Below are 20704 nucleotides of genomic sequence, written 5' to 3' on the forward strand. Positions count from 1 at the left end.
CAGGGTTAGTGCATGAGCTGCAGACGGCATTTCTCCATTTCTGAATTGTGATGTTTTCAGCTCACACACTAACTTGGAGAATTTGTGAGTTAATTATAAATACTTCAGGCACTGAAATGACTTAACAAGAGGTGCATTTCTATACTCTGCACCTGTTCACGTGTTCATGGTGGAGTCACTGGCTTGTTCCCATTGAAGTAATGAGAGTAACACATGACAGCAGTGAATTGTAGACCACAAGCCAAGAACTGGAAAGTGTGTCTATGGTGACATGGATTGAAGGAGGTCATGCTTACTAGTGTGTGACTCTACTTACACCCTGCACTGTCTACTTCTACATCCAGGCCCGCTGATTTTTGTATTTGTTTCTTCACAACACTTTTGCAGAAAACATTTGTATGTTACTTCTGAACCTATCCCAATAAGTCTTATATCATGACTGCCTGCATTTATGCTGTAGTATTGCTCCATCCGAGATTTTCCCAGACTGGCTTCCTTGCCATGATGTTCTCTTCTATTCTGCTTTCATTCTGTGGTGGCCTTGTCTCTCTATTTGAGGCAGCCTCGCAGTGACATCCAAGATTTGAGAATCAGTGAAAGCAAATTTAAAATTGTAATGTTGAAGTGATTATATTTTCTACCCACCACCAGCCCTACACAGTACACTTCCTCTGCCCTTGGTGATCACTAGAAGCATTATAAGAACGAGAGCTGAGTCTGAAGCCTTGGCATTTGCTTGTGATGGTCCAAACAGTCACTTAAAATTACCACATTTAGAGTTCCAGTTGCCTATTATCACTTTGTGATTGTCACTGTGTGATTGTCTGCCTCTCACATTATTTGAAAAGCAAGTGACTGCGACAGTAGCCTGCTTACTTCCTTGCTTACAGTATAAGACTATCCTAGATGTAGATCCGGAGTCCATTACCCTGTGGTGTAGTATGAACTCCTGGCGATGTGGCTGAATATGCTCTCAAGCCATCAATCAAGCATTGTTTGGTAAGTTAGTGGTTTTACCAAAACTCCGAATGAAAAACCTGAATCCATACAACTATTGACCCTCAAGTACTTTCCCCCTTAATGCCAGACAATGCAACCACCGCTCAATTCTCTATAGTGTTTTTAGACCCTTTCTCACAGAAGCTGGACGTGGCAGCACCTGCTCCAAGTTCCTGCAGCAGACAGACTGGTCTACTGAGAAAGGAAGAGATTTTGTAACAAGCAGGTGCATCTCGAAGGCCAGTGTGTCAGCCACAAAGAAAAGACCAGGGAAAGAAAGTCAGCTTTCACTAGTTCTTTCAAAGGCACAAACATCTCTGAAATATCTTTGAACATTCAGACAGACGAAGCATATGCTTATCCAAGACAATTGTTAAGTTTATTATCTCACACAGATGGGTGTTAAGTCTATCAGCTTTCTCTATAATGTTTCCAAAGATTCAGAGGCATAGTATGACTTTTATTTTGCTGTAAGATACTTACAGAAGAATCAATTCTGTCTTGTTTCCTTAGGGTTGTAATTATATTTAGCAGAAGAAATAGGATACCCGATATCCCTGGTCACATGGACTGATTATGCAAAGCATTTCCTGTTATCATTCTGAACAATATTCTCATCTGGTGATTGGTATTAGCATATAAACTCCGTAGGGATATTTCTGATCTTTGAGAGCACTGACTGAAAGCAAAAACAGTTCTGGAACTGGCAAGTAAGAGAACATGTTACAAATGATGGAATTTATCACAATACCTGGTGTCACAGCGAAGGCCAGCCACACATGATGTACTACTCTGTTTAAACATAATGCCCATAAGTTGTTTCCCATCTCCACTCTGATTAGTGGTCAGTCCACATAATTGGCCTGATTTAGAGTTTGGCAGACTGGTTACTCTGTCTAAAATGTGATGGATTCCCCACCCACTGCATTACAAGTGTAGTATATCCCATGGCACGGGTAATAGGGCGAATGGGACATCTGTCCCAGTAAACCATCTGTCAAACTCTAAAACGGGCCCTATGTCATTATATAACTACTATTCTGCAGAGAAGGCAGAGAAAGCTAAATAAGAATCGAAAGGCACATTCTTGTAAGTGTAAGAATATTGCTCTGAAGTTAAGGAAAGCTCTACACACACCCAGAATTTGGTAACAGCTTACACAATGAACTTAAAGTCATTTGTTTGGTCAGCCTCCTGCTTATTCTCTACTTTGCTCCTTTGACACTAATTTGTCTAAAGTTGCACACATCATTGGATATCCCAGGATCTAATGTAGTTCTACATGTTGCTGATGGTAACATCACATTTTCCTACAACACACCCTGGCATTCTCTCTAAGTTCCATGACATTTCTTATTCACTGCTACAGCACTGTGCTTACAGTATCAAAGTCTTTTTCGATCTGTGAGTTTGGCAGTGACTTCAGATACTTCAGGTGCCTCCTAGTGTCCTTTTCATTGTGCCTGACATAGTACACAATATAGGTAATAACCATTGTGAACCAGCCAAACATTGTAATGAACATGGCCACATCAGTGGTCTTGTGACGAATGTTGCAGAAATTGATGCCTGAATCCAAGATCTGGACCAGGGGCTTATCCCTGTATTCCTCTTGCACTGACGTGTGGCAGGTAATCTCATTTGCAGATTCAGGATCCAATGTCAGTTCTCGTAACACTTCCTGTAGAGCACATTCACAGTGCCAGGGGTTGTTGGAGAGACGGATTTTGGCCTTTAACTTTGCCAGTGCTTCTTTTGGAATGCTGTGTATGTGGTTGTTTGAAAGGTCCAGTAGCTTCAATCCTTCAGCCAACCCCTTAAAGGCAGCTGTCTCTATTTTCTCAATTGCATTTTTGGACAGATCTAATTCTTGCAGGTAGTTTAGGTGTTTGAAGGCATTATTGGGAATTTGGTAGATTTTGTTCTCGTCAAGTTTCAAAAAAACAGTATCTGATGGTAGATCCTTGGGAATTTCATACAGATTTCTTGAGTTACAATAGACCACCATCATGCCAGTGTTGTCTGAACAGTGGCAGGTTTTAGGACAGCAGGCACTTACTCTGACATAAAGCAGGAGCAAATAAAAACAACCTTTCAAAAATAAGCTGGCAAACATACGTGCCCTTCCATCTTGGCAGATTCCCATATTTGCACATTTGGCTTATAGGTAGTTCAAGACTTGTCGTCCCCAATACTGTTCTTTCATAGATGTCAGTTGTACATGCCGTCTGGTTATGCTTATGTTGCCACAGGGCATTTCCTCTTCAAAATGCATTGAAAAGACAACAGTCCATAGCGTGCCCTGTGAATAAAAAGAACAATATGTCATCTAGAATGAAAAGTCCAGAATAAAATCTGTTATGTTATGTTGTGTTATGTTATGTTGATTTGTATAGCGCATTAATCACCAGCGAGGGTATCCAGGAGAATCCTGTGTCTCTGTCTGTCCTTTCTGTGATGGGATCAGTGCATATTGGCTTCAGAAGGAATGGGTTTAAGGAAGAGGCATTTAGAGATATAAGCTAGATGTACAAATATTAGTAATAGCAATTACCTAATAGAGATTTTTTGCTAATAGCTATTTGTTAATCGCTATTACCAATGTACAAAAGTTTAATGGGCCCATTAGAGATTCCCAGTGGGTCAGAAATAGACCTGCCTCATGAGAATTAATGTGGTAGGTCACAATATGCGACCCACTAGGAACCGCAGTATTCATCAGGGCGGTGGCCTGCTGGGGGGTCAACAGACTATCCTGTCTGTAATTGCTTTTAAAAAAAGCAATCTTTTTGTTTTAAATTCAGCCCAATATTCCTTTCAGGAAAATGTGATGAGTTTCACAAAATAATATGACATTTAAGATAAAAAAAATTAAGAGTAGGCTTTCGCTCCTTCCCATTGGTCCTAGAAGTCATTTTCCGTGCCTTGGTAACATGGTAACTTCATCTACCCAGCATCAAGGACTGAAGCTTAAGTCCATATATAAAAATTTGTGTGACCCTCAATATGAATGCTTGAATATTTGGGGGGAAAATACTGAGGACAAAATATTAAATATAAAAAATTAAAAGGTAAGTTAGTATAGAGTTTCTATATCTAACTTTGGCTCTGCGTACCTTGAAGATATCGGAATATCTTCAAGGTACGCAGAGCTGGAGTTAGGAATAGTAAATCTATACTTCCTCTACATGCACTTACCTTTTGTTATTTGGCCTTTAATATTTTGTCCACAATATTCTTGCCTCTATATTCAGTAGTAAAATCTGAAAATAATAAACCCAACATCAAGATCTGGTCTGTGGCAGGTGCATCCCACCACTACCTCTGGCCACTCCAATAAATCCTCGCTTTCATCCCTCCTCCCCCTTTTAAAGTTGAAGCTTTGTGAATCACATCAACTCTTCACATGGCTACTTCAGCTCACTCAACCTTCCAAAATATCCAGGCCTTCGTGAAAAATTGCATCTGAATCAGGAAGATCCACAAAACGTATGTGGTGATACCATGCCTTTTTCTCTGCACACATTTTGGTAAATAAAGCCTTCTGGAGTTTGTATGTGGAAAATACAACACTTTCAAAATGGAGAATTACATTTTAGTAGTCATAAAGAAGTTCTAAGCTTCCTTGCTGTGCTTTGACTGGAAGGAGAGATGGAAGGGGCAGACTCATTATGATCGCTCTCTACCTCACCCAAGCGTAGATGTCTATGTCTTTGCATACCAGGGTACAGCAGTTTTAAACTGTCACTTCAACCTGAAAAAATAAGGTTGTTGCCAGGCCTAAACCTTCCTTTTTAAAAAATATCTCACCCCAGGGTAGTCCCTAAACTGCTTCTTCGGCAGGGTGCATTGATTTAAAAAGTTAGATATGTACTTATAAGTTTTACATGTCCTGGTAGTGTTAATCTTCTACATTTTATTTCACTACCGCAAGGCCTACCTCTCTAATAAGATAACGTTGGGTTACCTTATTACTTTTAATAAGAGATAATGTTTGTATGTGAGCAGTTAGGAAAGTCATTTTTGGTTTCTGAGGAATTGTAATCTACAACCATCTTTAATGGTAAAGGCAGATTTTAAGACCATGATTTTTCTAGTTTATTTAAGGGGAAAGTGGTATTGCATGAACATGATCTTATAACATTTAGCTAGAGTGGAAAGCCTATGCACTTGTTTGGAAATTTTGAAAATAATATAGAATGCAGAGGTAATGACACCACGTGAAAAATGTACATGCATGTTAAATGTGTTACAATCTTTAGTTGGCCTCATCAAAAATGATTAGGCATCTATCTTGAACATAACTCCACTCCTCATATATTAGTGTACAAAATGGATTCTCAATATCTGTTCCATAACATGCTAATCGCATTTTCCAGATGTCTTCTCAGATAAAGTGGGATGTGTTAAGGATATGTGTTTAAAGCCTAATGCAGTTCCAGTTACTTGTAAAATTAGATTCATACCCATTTCTCTGCAGGAGCAAGTCAAGAAAGATCTAAATCGCCTCTGCTCTGGAAGCATCAATGAAACTGTTGAAGCCACTGAATGGCTAGCACCTTTTATTGTGGCTTGTAAGCCTAAGGGAGTTATCAGAATGTGTGTGAATTTGAGACAGCTTAATGTGAGGGTAGCAAAAGACTGTTTCCCTTTACTCAACATAACTGAAATGATTGGTTTACTTTCATGGGCAATGTATTTTACTACATTGGACTTAACGTCTACTTACTATCAGGTTAGGTTAGCAGAAGATTCAAAGAATTTCACTTTTTTCTGAGCACCTTTTGGAAGTTTCAGAGTTAACCACATGACACATGATCAAGGACAATTTTGTTAGGGCATCTCCCTAATGCAAAAATGTTCCAAGATTACGTGTCATAGATGTTCTGGGTGTTGGGAGGATGGCCCATCCTGGATTAATGAGAAGTGGGGGAGATCTGTCACCTACCACACTTGCACTTCAAAGACCCTGGTCCAGCTCTCACACAAATAACTTCACCCTAGCCTATTGTACCCCCAGGTAGCCTGGGAACAGGGCAGGGAGGCAGGAAATTTCAGACACCTCTGTGGGCAGAAACTCCATAAGCTTCCTTTACTTCCAAGTGGGCACCAGGTATAAAAATTGACCCTCAGACCAATTCCTCAGGACAGTCCCGGACCTGTGGGTAGTACAGAAGAAGGATGCCCTGCTGTACTGCTGCTTGAACCCTGCCATTCTTGCTGAGAACGAGGCTTCATCCCAGGCTGAAGTGACTTAAAGGTTAATTTGACTGACATCCTGTTCTGAGCTACAGGGACATATCAAGCTCCAGAGGCCTTCCTGAATCTGCCCAGCTGACCTGCTACCAAGACCTGCAATGACCTCCAATTTGAACTGCCTGAGCCCTGCTGGTCTCTGCTGGAGTGAGTTCCTAATTCCAAGGAGGTGCCCTTCAGGTCCTGGTCCCTTGGTGTTGATTCAGCTGAGCTCCTCCTTGAAGAACAGAAGAAATATTAAAGTTTTGGGCTCTTTGTAACCGCAAACAAACCTGTTCGCGTCAGGATCTTGCTGCCCGCACCAATCGACAACGCAGACCTCCCGTGAACCTGATTCTTTGTGCTATAGAGACCACCAGTGATGACCAGAAATGCAAGATCTGAACCTTGCACTACAGTATCGACAGCCTGCAGTGACTGCCAATGAGAATCTCTAGCACTGATCTTCCAGACACCAGAAAGGATCTTTGTGCTACTTCAAAGACCGTCCATGATGGCCACCCTTCTCTTCACGCTACAGTGATGCATCCCTTGCTCCTTAGGGCCTCCTCCACCATGAACGGAACTCTTCGCCCTGCACTTCAGAAGATAACTTTTTCAGCTGTACTAACCTGGTCCCTTTACATGGCCTGCACTCCATCATGGTCAGGATAAACTTGTGACTTTCGCAAGTCTTGCACAATCAGGCAACCGCGAGTGGCGCTTGTGCTCTTAGGATCTATACTTACCGTAAATGTTTAAAATTGCATATTTCCTGTTCGACTGATTGGAATTTTGTCATTTTTATGTCAAATACGTTTTTACATTTACTCTATTTTTCAAGACTGGTGTGGGATTTTTCTTGTGCTCTGCTTTCACTGTATTACTGTTTGTGTGCTGCATAAATATTTCACACATTGAAATACTGGCTCCAGGATAAGCCTGACTACTTTTGTGTCAAGCTACCAGAAGATTAAGCACAAGTTGACTTAGGCTTCATTACAAATTTGGCGGTCTTACAGAAAGACTGCTGAAGCTGTGGGCCCCACTATACCGCCGGTGCTGGTGGTAATGGTGGCTCCCTATTATGACTTTTCTGCTGGGCCAGCAGAAAAGTCACATCAACATTGCAATGTTGATGTGCAGCGGGTGCAGCAGCACCCGTCACGCATTTCACTGCCTGAAATTCGGGCAGTGAAATGCGTGATGGTGCTGTGGCTAGGGGGCCCTGCACTGCCCATGCCAAGTGCATGGGCAGTGCAGGGGCCCACAGGGGCACCCCGAGTCCTCCTTCCGCCAGCCTGTCCATGGCGGTGTTTACCGTCTTGGACAGGCTGGCGGTTGGGGATTATGGCCGCCTGGCGGAAGCCTGGCGGTGAAGTGGAGGGGCCGGCGGTATGGCCGTGGCTAATGCGCTACGGTCATAATACACTGGCAATGCACCGCCAGCCTGTTGGCGGTGGTGGTGCCGCCAATGTACCGCCGACCGCCAGGGTCGTAATGAAGCCCTCAGTGTCTTATGCAGTTTGCCCTGACAAGGATTGTGGCTACTGCTTGAGAAGGGCTCATATCCACTCAACCAACAAGCCAATTTCTCACAGGGAGGATGGAAGACCTGGCCTTGCTTAAGCAGGTGGCCATCACATCCCTGATTGCCAATGAACAGACTTGTGCCTGCTGAGTACCTCTCTGTGTCCATGTGCAGTATCTTCAATGCTATGCTCATGCTGTAGTGTGTGGCCTCAGGCAGCCAGAAAGGCACCACCTTTGCGAGGTGCCTTGTAAAGCTGGTGTATCTTTGTAACGAATGCACCTGTAATGCATAGGGCAGCAGCATGACTGAAATGGCAATGTATGCAAACTAACAGCAGAGTATTGTCCAGGCTAATTTCTCTCATCATATTTCTTTCTGCATGGCTATTTTCACAGAACATATTTTTTATGGTTTTAACTTAAGGTTGTCACTATGACTATATCACTATAACAATATGTCATCCTACTGAACGTTGCTAAATTTCTGTTTGGGATATGCTCATTATTCATGAACTTTTCTCATGCACCAGAGTTTTTTTTCTCACAAATAACTTGTGAACGACTTACTTCTTGGAAAAGATCTGGTCTTCATTTAAATTTTGGCACGGTAAGAAATGGAAGATTGTGACAGTGAGTCAATAGGGTTAAACTGGATCACATCCACTCCTCCTCTGTTTCTATAAAATTGTGAATAGACTGAACACACTGAAAAGTTTCTTGCGTACCCTGTACTCACATTGGGGCGGAATGTATTCCTGTCAGGCCATAGTCTTCCCCTAGCCTGCCCCAAATGTACTGCTCGTTTCTTAGCATCAGGAGGTCAGTACTAACTGGTCCAGCTGCCGGCAGCCCTTATTCACTATTTCTGCATTTGCGTGTCCTTTTTGTTGCATACACTCAAACATCACAACGCTATGTGCACCGTCCTATAATACGATAACCACAATTTGGTCATCATGCACAACATGAAACACTTCACACAAAGGCCCTGATTGTTAGTTGAGCGGTACTGGTGGAAAGGTAAATTTGCATGTGAATTTACTATTACAGTGCAGTAAATCTATTCCAGTACTGTCCAGTTCTGGGTTCAATCTGATGGAATGCGGTATTGCTGTGTGACCCATTTTGTCTAGTCAGAAAACCACACCGAATCTTCTATTCTGTGACGTAGGGGTGGGGTTGGGGACTAGGAGAGGGAAGGCAAAAGTAATTATGGTATGGAGGGCACTGTATTGTTTGCCCTGTCAGAACAAAATGGGGAATGAGGCGTGCCAGCAAAAAATGAGTCCTTTCCTCCCACACCCGGTAAAATGGGTGTGGAAAAACCTACCAACTCAGAATAAGGTGGAATGAAATTTCATGTGGTAATTTCCCTCTGAATGACTCGGAATTGGGTCACTAACCTCAAAACAAGTATACCACTCTTCTAACCGCACAGCCTACATGGTATAGTATCTTTTCTGTGTAAAGGCTTCAAAGCCCCGCATAGTGGCAGCAAGCTCTATGCAAATAGTACAATACAATGGCAGTCCAATTTAAAAGCTGAGCCAGTAGTTGCCTGCCATTTTCTGTAGGGACTTGTCAGGCCCTGGCCAAAGAAAAAAATGAAAAGTTCAAGAAAAAAGAAAGAAAAAAATAAGGAAAATTGATATATTGGGACAAAAGTCCTTGCCACCGAAGGGAGCTACTTTTTGTAAGAATGTTCATATTGTGCAGAAGCAGAATACTTTCACCACATACAGAATAACCCATGGATGAATTGGGCTGACCCTATATCCCATGTGGTAAGATGAGGTGGGTAGAAGCAACATATGAATGACAATACAGCACACTAAAATCCACCACAGTTTATGTGTTTATGGAAAAATATATTTTAGCAAAATCAAAAGGTCTTGGCTAACACCGGATTAAAAAGGAAGATGGGGGCGATTTACTGGTCTAGCTAAATCAAGTGTTGGGAAAAACTATCAAACAGTCCTACTTTAGTACCTTTCTTCAGTTATTCTAGTTCTGTTCATACTAATTTACCAGCAAACAATGGCCTTATGATGTTTGCTACATTGAATGTTGATACAAGAAGCAACACTCTTGCAGTCATGGGAGAGAGAAGCAAGCTTCTTGCACTGGCTTTTTAACACACAGAATCTTGAATCTCCGAGTAACCCAGAGTGTCACCATCAAATATTATTGGATGTTATTTCCTTGGACACTCATTAGCTTGAAATGCAGCCCACATTCAGAAAGATGCTGGTTGACAAAACACAACAAATTACTGAAACTGAGTACAAAGAGTGCTTATCGAAGATGTTTGTGCAACACAGAATAGATACCCACACTTGCAACATACCCATGAACACTGGCACTATCAAAGTAATTTCAGCTGGCATGATGAGTGTGTTTTTAAATTAATTCTAGTGTGAGATGAAAGAAAAAGATTTGTCGGAGGATGTGAAGTAGTAACAAAATTAATGCAGAAAGAATGGCAAATACATGACATTGGCTAATAGCAGTAGTTGTGGCCTAATTCCGAAATAGATTTGAAAAATTTTTATGGACAAACATATGTAAGGAGGGCCTAATTCACAAAAGTAAACTTACACTCGTGTACATTTAGCATTTTTTTAGTATTTACAAACTAAGAGTCAGGGCAGCGATAGGAAAGCTTATGTTTTTATGTGCGAAGTCTCCACAGTCATAACATTAAAATTACTAAAATTAAACTTGTTCTTTGAGAATACAAAAAACAAGTTCACAAAAGTATAACTTTACCTTTGTGAATCAGGCCCTCGGTGTCAGGATAAGGCTGAGGTGTGGATATATTAGCAAACCGTGTTGCAACAAGCAGTGGGCCCAGTGATCCAAATCCCAACCTCAGTTGATATTTGATTGAGCACAGCACTCCAAGACAGTACATACCTGCAATTAGTATCCTCCATTTCAGTCATCGCCCTCCATGCTGAATCAATGCTTGTATTGCCACTCACATAAGTCATGGTAAAAAGCTAGCCATCTCTAAACCTGATGATCTCTATCGGCTCTGAAGTTCTGTCTTTCTTCATCCTTCTGATTTTAGAACTGTGGGCACACAGCTATATTTAAGTAAAAGGGGCAGGCTCAGGAGATCTCCTACTGTGTACATCAGGGAGCAGGTGGGCAAGATACTGCCTAGAATTTGCTTTAACTGCCCTAATATCTAGCATCGGTACACTATAGTGCTTAATTTGTCCACAAAAATAATGAAAATACAAATAAAAATAAATGTAGGACCCCCCCAGCACTGCTCTTAGCAAGAGACTGTTGGTGTTGCTGAATGGTGAGGTTGCTGAATACCAGGGGCCTGATTCTCAAGGGTATCTTACATTCCTTAGTAATTTAAACTTTTGAGTATGTTAACTATTTTTTGGCTAGTCACAAAATCAGAAAGTACATTTACTCTAAAAATTTAACGAATATGTCTTGACCAAACTGAAGGTCCTGGGGTATACACTTTTGAGTAATTTACACTTTTAAATAAGTTTACTGCTTGTTGGCCATTCACAAAATCCGAGTGCACGTTACTCTACTCAAAAGGTGTAGCTTACACTCGGATTTTGAGAATAGAAAAAGTAGTAAATTTATTCAGAAGTGTAAATTACTCTAAAGTGTAAAGCCCCTGGGCCCTTCAATTTGGGGAGACATGTAAATCACATTTATGGAGTAACTTACACTCGGATTTAAGGAGTTGGAAAAAAGTAGTAAATATGTTCAAAAGATTAAATTACTCAAAAGTGTTTTAATTCCACTCATGCTCCTTTCTTGCACCATCCTACCTTTACTGTATATTTATCTCACTCTAGAAGGTATTTTTCACCCCTCCTTTCTAACTTAATAACTATTTTCCTATCCTTTGCTTCCTTCTTTCATGTTTTCTGCCATTCTTTCTCATGTTCAAAGTATAATTCCGAACAATAAGTCCAGTCTCCAAACAGGAGAGCTGCTGCTTACCACATGTAGCCTTTTTTAGCAATGTTATTCATTGATTCCGTTTACTGTCACAATCACTCAAACCTATGACTCATTGCCGCCCATGTTCCCTCATGCCTGCCTTGATTCCATTCTCCTTTTTCTTTTTCTTCCTCCACGTTGGTCCTTGATGCCTCTGGCCAGCTACCCATCAGAAATCAGTTCCTTTGGAAAGCATATTCCATTTTCAATGCTCCATCATCATTCATTCTATCTTATTTCCTCCTTTCAACGTTCATGGTCCCTCTCTTCCTTTTGTAGTGCCTCCCCCAATTATCAGCACTTTATGGTGACAATGTGTTGCTCTTTAAGCACCATAACATCAGCAACAGGGTGGAAAATAAAGGAGCACTTCATATGATAAACTCAGCAGGTCTATAACTCTTCTCCCTATCATCCTCCTCCAAATAGGGCTTCCTCTTCCTTTAGCATGCATCACACAGGCCTTCTGACTTCCTTTAGTTTTTTCTCCATTTCCAATTCCCCACCACACAGTGTGTCACCCTTTTTCCTTTTCCTATAACTCAGCCTTTCATCTCCCCCTCACCCTTCTCGAAGTTCATTCACTACCACAACTAATCCCCTGGTACATGTCCACTTAGTGTCTTAGAGCTTCAACTCTCCATCTCATCGGGATTTTCGCCCTCATCCTCCACCATGTATCCATTCATTTTGTCTCAGCCCATCCTGGCAAATCCTCCATCACTCCTCAATACTTCAGCCTCACCGTCTTTCATCCTTTAACATTTCTCCTATTTTATACCAGATCCTTTGACTCCCTTCAATTACTTTCTCCACTCATCCTCTACCTTTCTGCATCTTTTAATCTTCATCTGTCAGCCCCTCCTCGCCTTACATTATTGCACTCAATGCCCTCCAAAATTCTACCGCATAGCCCTACCTGGACAGCTAAAATGATGGTCTTGCAGCCATACAATCCTCAACCACATAACTGAGACCCTAGTCTAGGGCAAATTGCATTATGTTTCTTCAAACGGCTCTGAGTTGAGAATATTCACCTGAGTCACGCCTTCAAAGTAAAACGTTTGGCCCACCTAACTGCAAAAATGGGAAAGCAGCCTGATTAACAGCATCCACCCAGTCAGTAGTCATCTCAGAGATGCTCTCCGGATGGGAGAGAGTTTCGGTTCTGTGATGTCTGCCAGTGATTTAGGTAACTCGATGGCAGATCTGTTCGAAAATGAAGTCATCCACTAAGGGTTTAAAGTGACCATCATTGTGGTGCATTCGTAACTATCGCTCTGCAAGGGAAATTGGTTCTTGTGCGTTTATGGGTTCTGTTAGCCAGGCTAGAGCAAAATTATATTTTATCTGTGTGTGAGATACACCTCTCCTAATCTCCAGTTTAATAAAAGCTCAACCTATCTATCTTCTCACTATCCTGGGCCACATCCTCAGTCCCCGTTCACTAATTTCCATCAGTTGCTATTCTTCTCAGGTCTCCCCCTGTGCATTTCCTATATCGCCCTATGCAAATTCAGCATATAGGTACAGGCTGCTGGTGTTTTTTCACAAGTTCTGTATTTTCAGTGCTAAATATAAGCAAGTGTTGCCAGGGCTTGTTTGTGTTATCCATTGCAGAGCAGCAGAGCTTAACTGAGGTGTTTACATTCATGACTGCACTAACAGTACAGTGGTCAAACAGGTGCATTTAAAAAAATCAAAGAACCATTACTGCTGCACCAGCACTCCTAATTGTGAGTGCCGTAAACCCAAATGTAATTTCACATATGCCAATGGTACCACGGAAAAGGTGGGTAGCAATCATCCCCACGCAAGGCTTCCCCAAGGATCCTCCACACACCCAAACAGGAAGAGACAAGTGCTGATTTGATCAAGAGTGGGCCGGGCCAGCATTATCCTTCCTGTGCCTTCTGCTAATTCATTCAGTCATGTGGTAGCGGATGGCTGGTCTGGCAGTGCTGCGGCCAAATTTATATTTAGATATAGATATAAAACGCCAGATAAAACAAATCAGAACTCTCAAGATGACACGTGACACCATCAGATTCCACCAAACTCATCTAAAACACTAAAAAGTAATACATTTGTACCCATAAAACAATGAGAGAACATCTCTTAATAATCCCTGGGACTTCTTACTAACATTATTAATAAAAAAAATGCAATCGCTAAGGCAACACTTTTAGATTCTAGTCTACAGAAATTAAAAAAGAAACAGCAGATCGCACACCTGCATTGTTCAATGCAGGTTTTAATTACTAAAGTCTTTTATCCAATACTCTTGAGAAAATTAACATAAAATATATCAATTAGTTGGGATTTTCCCTCTGACAATTATATCTAAAGGGACCAGGAGTATTCTTTAGACTGGTTTAGCTGGAGCGAAGAAAAAGAACGGAAAGAGACTACGGAGTAGAGAGGGGCGAGCCAACAAAAAAAAAATTGGGAGAGCGAGCCAGAGCCGAGCCAAGGGTCTGGCTCGATTCTTGGAGCCCGTGCAGGAGCCGAGCCCTGGAAATGTTTTCTATGTAAATTATACAGAAAACATCCTGTAAAATATGATAATGTCTTTTCAAAAAAAAAAAATGTATTTCTTTATTATGTGGAAGCTTTGATAGTAATATGTAACATTATGGCGCTGCGTGGATAATGAAGAAAAAGGAGTTTTAGAGAATTAAAGTGTTGCCTAAGGTCATACAGTTTAAGTAGGGAAGCGTGATGTATCCAGACTTTCTAGTTTCACTTTGTACAAATCAGCCACTAAATGGTATCTGTTTGCCTTTCCTTTTCCATGTTACCACTATTTATTTACCTGGTTGTGCGTTTTTATATAGTGCAGACTTCACCCGAAAGTATTGGTGCCCTTTACATGTGTATCAGTTACATTTTATAAGGTCTCATGCATCTTTTTATAGGCATGGGGAGATTAACTGATTCGTACAGAACCACAGAATGTTGAGATGATGCCCAGACTCGAACCTGGTTCCCCAGTTTTAAAGTCACGACCTCTGCCGAAATGCCCCTATCTGGGACACTGAAGGTGGTACACAGAAGTCACTGGGAAGCTCGGCTCGTTATGGGCTCCAGGTTCTAACTGGACCTCGAGCTGAACTCGAGCCAGACTACAGACTCGCGCCTGGTTCGAGCTTTCAAAGGCTCACCCATCTATACTAAGTAGGGACCTTATTCTTGTAGTTAAAGTCAGCCATTTTCATTATAAATTGTGGGCTACAAGAGACATAGGGGGTCATTCTGACCCGCCAACGACCGCGGAAGCACCGCCAACAGGCTGGCGGTGCTTCCATGGGCATTCTGACCGCGGCGGTACAGCCGCGGTCAGAAACGGGAAACCGGCGGTGTCCCGCCGGTTTCCCGCTGCCCCAGGGAATCCTCCACGCGGCGCTGCTTGCAGCGCCGCCATGGGGATTCCGACCCCCTTACCGCCATCCTGTTACTGGCGGTTTTCACCGCTGGGAACAGGATGACGGTAACGGGTGTCGTGGGGCCCCTGGGGGCCCCTGCAGTGCCCATGCCAATGGCATGGGCACTGCAGGGGCCCCCTTACAGGGCCCCACATTGATTTTCAGTGTCTGCCAAGCAGACACTGAAAATCGCAACGGGTGCCACTGCACCCGTCGCACGCCTTCAACTCTGCCGGCTCCATTCGGAGCCGGCTTCCTCGTTGAAGGCGCTTTCCCGCTGGGCCGGCGGGCGGCCTTCGGGCGGTCGCCCGCCAGCCCAGCGGGAAAGCCAGGCGTGCGGTTACCACCGCCGGCGGGAGTCAGAATGACCCCCATAATGTAAAGGACAAACTCCGCTAACTGGTTAATCTCACCATTTATAGAAACACCCACGACCTGCCGACCTCTGAATGAATATGGAATGTTGCTTAATTCGAACAAATAGTCAAATGCAATATTTGAAGTGGTGGTTAACGCAATACGTCTGACTTGACCTGATAAATATGTCAGAGAAAGCCTAGACAAAAAAAAAACAAAGTCTTTGGGCCCTGATACTTCTATTAACAAATTAGGTACATTTTATCGACATTGGTCTGCTCAAACAATTAAAACGTATTTCAAATCAGGAATCACATGCATTTACAAAATCTTAATGATTCCCTCATTACAGAAGAACACCTGCCACCTGGTCGTGTGCTGACCTAGATGCCCGCTGGCCCTGTAAGATGCTAAGTTTACACTGACACACGAAGTGGGACTCATTCTGCCTTTTTAGTCTGATTCTTGTTATTGTTACGGTCTATACCTCTGTTTCAGCTTCCATGTCCGCACTGTGTCTGAGTATCTGGCATCGGGCAGCACACTTGCCTCGTGCTGGGACAGCTCTCCGTGTCACAGGGCTTCCTGCAAGGAAAATGGTGTGGAAAATGGCTGCCGGCAGTGCTTTCCCAAGCTCCCCTCGATTCCATAAGAATAGCACTGGCACCCTACTACATGCTTCATTACACTGAGTTCTACGTGCGCTGTACGATCCATATATAAGCTCCTTACAAGTTACAGGTTGCTGTCATACAGTAGCACGTTCTGTGGCCACCTTTTCGCCAAAATATTGCAGAGCCTGGAAATCCTGTTGTGCCTCTTGGGTACCTCTTCTGTCGTAATGCACCCTGATGTGTTTCCAGATAACCTACAGCCGAAAGTCTTGTGCAACTGGATGCTTACAAGTCAATACATACCGATTCGGAACCTGTAAACGTGAGCTCTCAGAGTGTTCTAGAACCCAGGGACTCCTGTGATCTCGGAACCCTCACCTCTGATACCCACGAGTCCAGACACGCCGCCGCGGAACATGTAACTAAGAACTTTCCAGATGTTGTAGAGCCATCCCACACACAGTAGCACGTGCTGGACACATCAACTCCCCGGCAGGCGATGATGAAGAACACCGACACACACTACCATATCTGAAACCCTCGGCTCTGGTGATGTTGCACAACACAGGCAGACGGTAGCGCCCCACAGGTATCCAGAGATTTCCCAGCCCCGGAAGTCAGAGAGCGCTTGAATATACGACAGCTCCTCGGTTGCTATAGTGCACTCTAAGCCGGCAGGATGGCTCTGGAAGGGACCCTGCACCGACTGTCTTCCCTTCACAACCTCAATGCTCTCACTTTTCGCGTTTATGGTCCCCGTGTGCTCCCGCTCTGCTTCCTCTGCCCGCGCAGCGTTCTCAACCACTTGTTGCTATTTTGGTGTCGATTGTCAGCTGCTGCCCCCGAGCTTGGCTTTTGTCTTTCTCACAGACAAACTGAATTAAGCAGCAGGCGCGTGTGTTGTTGTAACCGGAGAGCGTGTACTTGACTGGAATGCCCGGCTCAGCCTAGGGGTCTTCTTAAAGGGACAGTAAAGTGCGCATCGCAGCTTTCGTACAGTGACCATTGGTGGCGTGTGTGGCACTTCAGCACTGCTTCCATACACGTTGCAGGGGGGCATCTTATTTGGCTGTGAAGAAGGAACTTGCACTGCCCCTTCTCTGTCCACAGAGTGCAGTGTTCAGTTTTAAAGCTTAGTTGCCTGGCTTGCATTTAGCACTATATTTATTTGTGACTTGGTCTGATTTAAATACTTAGGTTATGACCCTACAGCACCTAGTGCACGCCAGTAGTCTTTTTATGTCTATGGGGGAGTGCAAGGCGCTATGCAGATTATTTATTCTTTTTTGCTCACCATGGAATAGAAAAGGGTGACCACCTGTCATTGAGGCAAATTCTGGACAAGACTGTAAACAATTCAGGACAAAGGGTCAACATTCAGGACAAAAATTCAGGACGAAGGGTCAAACTTCAGGACAAAAATTCAAGAACAAAGTCAGTTTTACAGACACAACCAGGAGAGGTCAAACCCCATTACGTTATCAGTGCATTTATTCACTCTTTTTTTTTAAACATAGCACTACTTATTTACTGTGGTCTTTTTGTTATTGCCTTCTGGTATGCTACATTCAGGTGTCACATTATGTCCTTGTTCAGTAGTAAATTAATGCCCTTCAGCACTGCTTCTAGGCCATCACCCCTACCCAAATCTAACCAATCTTTCTTAAAGAGAAAGGAACAACATTTTGATTATATTTCTGAACTTTTAAAAATCCTTTAGCAAATAGTTTGGGAAACATTAAGGTAATTAACTTTATGCTAATTTAAACAAATCAGACAAAAACATTTGGCTCACCCCAACCGCCCAGGGACTTTCAACCTAAAAAAAAAAAAAATAATGAGGCAGGGCCGATGGTGTGGGTGACAGTCTCACACCGAATGTAAGATGTGAGGTACTCACAACGTGTCTGTAGTCTCACAGCATTAGAGTGTATGTCTGGGACTCTACATTTATCTCAGAACTGGGAAGAGGAGGATGAAATTGAGATCAAATGGGAGGGTGTTACTAAGAACCGGATAAATAAGGAAGAGAAGATCAAGGTGGGACAATTTCTAAAATCAGACAAGATTTGTCCACCAAGACTATCGGAAGGTATTGGGTACCTGTCTCTGCATACAGGAGTGAAACAGAAGAGGCACTGTGAAGTGGTTGAACAAGCTGCACCCACCCACCTTGGCATACTCTTTTGGTGCAATGGTCCGCTGTTCGTGCTTGTGGAGGGTAAGCAGAAGCCAGACCCCTTGTAAGGTTGTGCAGGGCAATTGCCCATTGTGTCTATGTCTTAAAATGGTTTTGAAATTGAGCACAAGCCAAACTAGTGATCTGGGTTATCCCTATGTGTCACATACACATAGAATCTTCAAAATATTTTGGATGTAAATTGCACAAACAAAATATAACAATTTAAATAAAAAATGCAGTTAGTGTTTTTTTTTTAACATATGGCACTGTTTTCACCTTTGTATACAATTAGACCTCAGATTGAACTGGGAACAAGTTACCTATCGATACCTAGTGATTAAAATCTACCATTCTCCTACTGATTTGCAGGATGGAAATCTCAGAAGAGCGTCGCAGTCCCTCTGAGCCCAGTTTGTTTTTTTGTCTTCCCTTCTGCTTTCTGAAGTGGGCCAAGTGGCACTAGTGAAGATGGTGTGCTACCCAGATGATAGTATTATTTTGCAGACCTTCCCCTGCTCGTCCTTTTTTCCTTCTTCAGACATGCCACACATCTGATTTGGTCGCTGGGGCGCCGTCGGGTCGGGTAGCTCTTTTCCCTCTAAAGCTACCTGTGACTACAAGTAAATTAGACCTTCTGGACTTAGAACACTATTATTCAGCTGCACAGGTCCAATGGGCTTTAAACCACTGCACTCTACGCCAGTGTACTCTAAACAACTGCACTATACCCCACTGCACTCTACTCTGCATCACTATTCTCTATGTTACTGCTCCTATGCCACTCTCCTCTACTCTACTCCACTATGCCAATAACTTTTAGCCATGCTGAACAGCAGCCACTCTGGTGTATAACATGGCTAAAACACATTGTCAAAGCCAATAACTCTTGTGTAAACAAGATCTATTGGCTTTGCTAATGTTTGTTAGTACTATGAGGTACCAAGATCCCTGAAAGAACTGTGGATGTAAGTCCTCATTTTAAACATGCATTACACACATCATTATATAGGCTGCTACAAATTGCGCAAATACATTTCGGTTAGATAAAAAAAGTCCTTCTAAAATACAGATTTGAATAATATACAGTTTATACCTGGTACTAACATCTTTTTATAACAGTCCATTAAAAACCACACACTCCACAGTTCACCTTGGGACACCCTTACAGTACCTCTCTAAAAGAAAGTATCTTTGTCATCAGAAAGCTTCAAGTGACTCCTTTGATTAAAGTCAATGGAGGTTTTTGAGCCCCTTTACATTTGCAGATTTACCATTTGCATTTCTTTAGGGAAGGAGACACCTTGGCAAGAAGGCCTGTTTCTTATCTGTCTGCCCCTCCCTCCTTCAGAGCACAGGAGACTCCCTGCCTTTCAGTCCAGCTGGGGAAACTGATCTGCCCTAATTATATATTGTCCCTTAAGTGAAAGGCTAAAATTAAGGACAAATTCTGTCCGTTAAGCCTTTCATCACGGACAACGGACTGCAGGGCGAAATTACAGGCAGTCCATGAAAAGTACAGATGGGTGGTCACCCTAGAATAGAGATTTGCCCTGTATTGTGTTGCAGCATTTATACAGCGCTTACTACTTCTATGAGTGACACTGAAGCTTTGCCTACATGGGCTGCTAGCCACACGGAGAAGGGTGTGTGGTTGGAATGGTGTTGCCTTTGTTTTTTGACCCAATGTGGTGTTTCCATGTCATTCACAAAGACCACCAACGTGCGGTTATTATGTTATTGGACGCAGAGCTTACCAGTGTGGTATATAACGAGGAGTAAGGGATGGACGTGCGGTTAATATTTTTCAGTAAGCTGGCAGCTCTGAGTTTCTCCTTAGTTCTCTTTATTGTATTGCTAATGCTCATAGTCTGCTTAGTTGGTCTCTGCACTGAGCTGTTTAACCAATTTTGTTTAATGTTTCTGGTCATAGGGAGGTGTGGCTGTAAAGAGGAATGGTAGGGAGATCTACTGGGTGGGCTTTATTACTATCATCCCATATCTGAATGTCATTGTGAGATGGAAAGAAGTGGTCATAGCTAGTTGGGACCTGCAGTGGTAGACTAGATTAGTGTTCTCTGATCTGCCAACAGTATGTGACTGATCTTCTCAGTGATTCCATGCCTGTTCAGTTGGTGATGGAAGGTTTATTGACTGGTAAAATTCTGGGTGATGGACAAGACCCATAGCAGGTAAGCCTTATGAGAGTGTAAGACAATTACATTACATTTTGCTCCTAACCACAAACTGCTATGGTATTAGTGTGAGTCAGAAAATGTATGAATTGACAGTGCTGTTGTTATACCTGGCATCCCTGGCTTGGTTTACCCCTGTATTTTTGCCTCCTGTATTTTTGACTGTGTGCTGGATTCTGTTTT

At 42.7% G+C, this 20704-nt stretch overlaps 1 protein-coding gene across 2 annotated transcripts; it reads right to left on the minus strand.

Annotated features, from left to right (window-relative positions):
* Positions 1-1356: 1356 nt before the first annotated feature.
* LOC138285586 (leucine-rich repeat-containing protein 3-like) lies at positions 1357-17039 on the minus strand. Of its 2 annotated transcripts, none has more exons than XM_069225718.1 (2): positions 16451-17039; positions 1357-3301 (listed from the first exon to the last, which is right to left on the minus strand). In XM_069225718.1, the coding sequence occupies exon 2, from the start codon at positions 3143-3145 to the stop codon at positions 2363-2365; it is 783 nt and encodes a 260-aa protein (XP_069081819.1). In that variant the 5' UTR covers positions 3146-3301; positions 16451-17039; the 3' UTR covers positions 1357-2362. The 2 variants fall into 2 exon arrangements, with proteins under 2 accessions (XP_069081819.1, XP_069081818.1); XM_069225717.1 differs by having other exon boundaries at positions 16021-17039.
* Between the last annotated feature and the right edge of the window lie 3665 nt (positions 17040-20704).

Source organism: Pleurodeles waltl, chromosome 3_1 (assembly GCF_031143425.1).
Source record: "Pleurodeles waltl isolate 20211129_DDA chromosome 3_1, aPleWal1.hap1.20221129, whole genome shotgun sequence".
NCBI classification, from domain to species: domain Eukaryota; kingdom Metazoa; phylum Chordata; class Amphibia; order Caudata; family Salamandridae; genus Pleurodeles; species Pleurodeles waltl.

Bases quoted from the DNA above. Each gene is read 5' to 3' on its own strand.
- LOC138285586 (XM_069225718.1), bottom strand. From the start codon at position 3,145: ATGGGAATCTGCCAAGATGGAAGGGCACGTATGTTTGCCAGCTTATTT.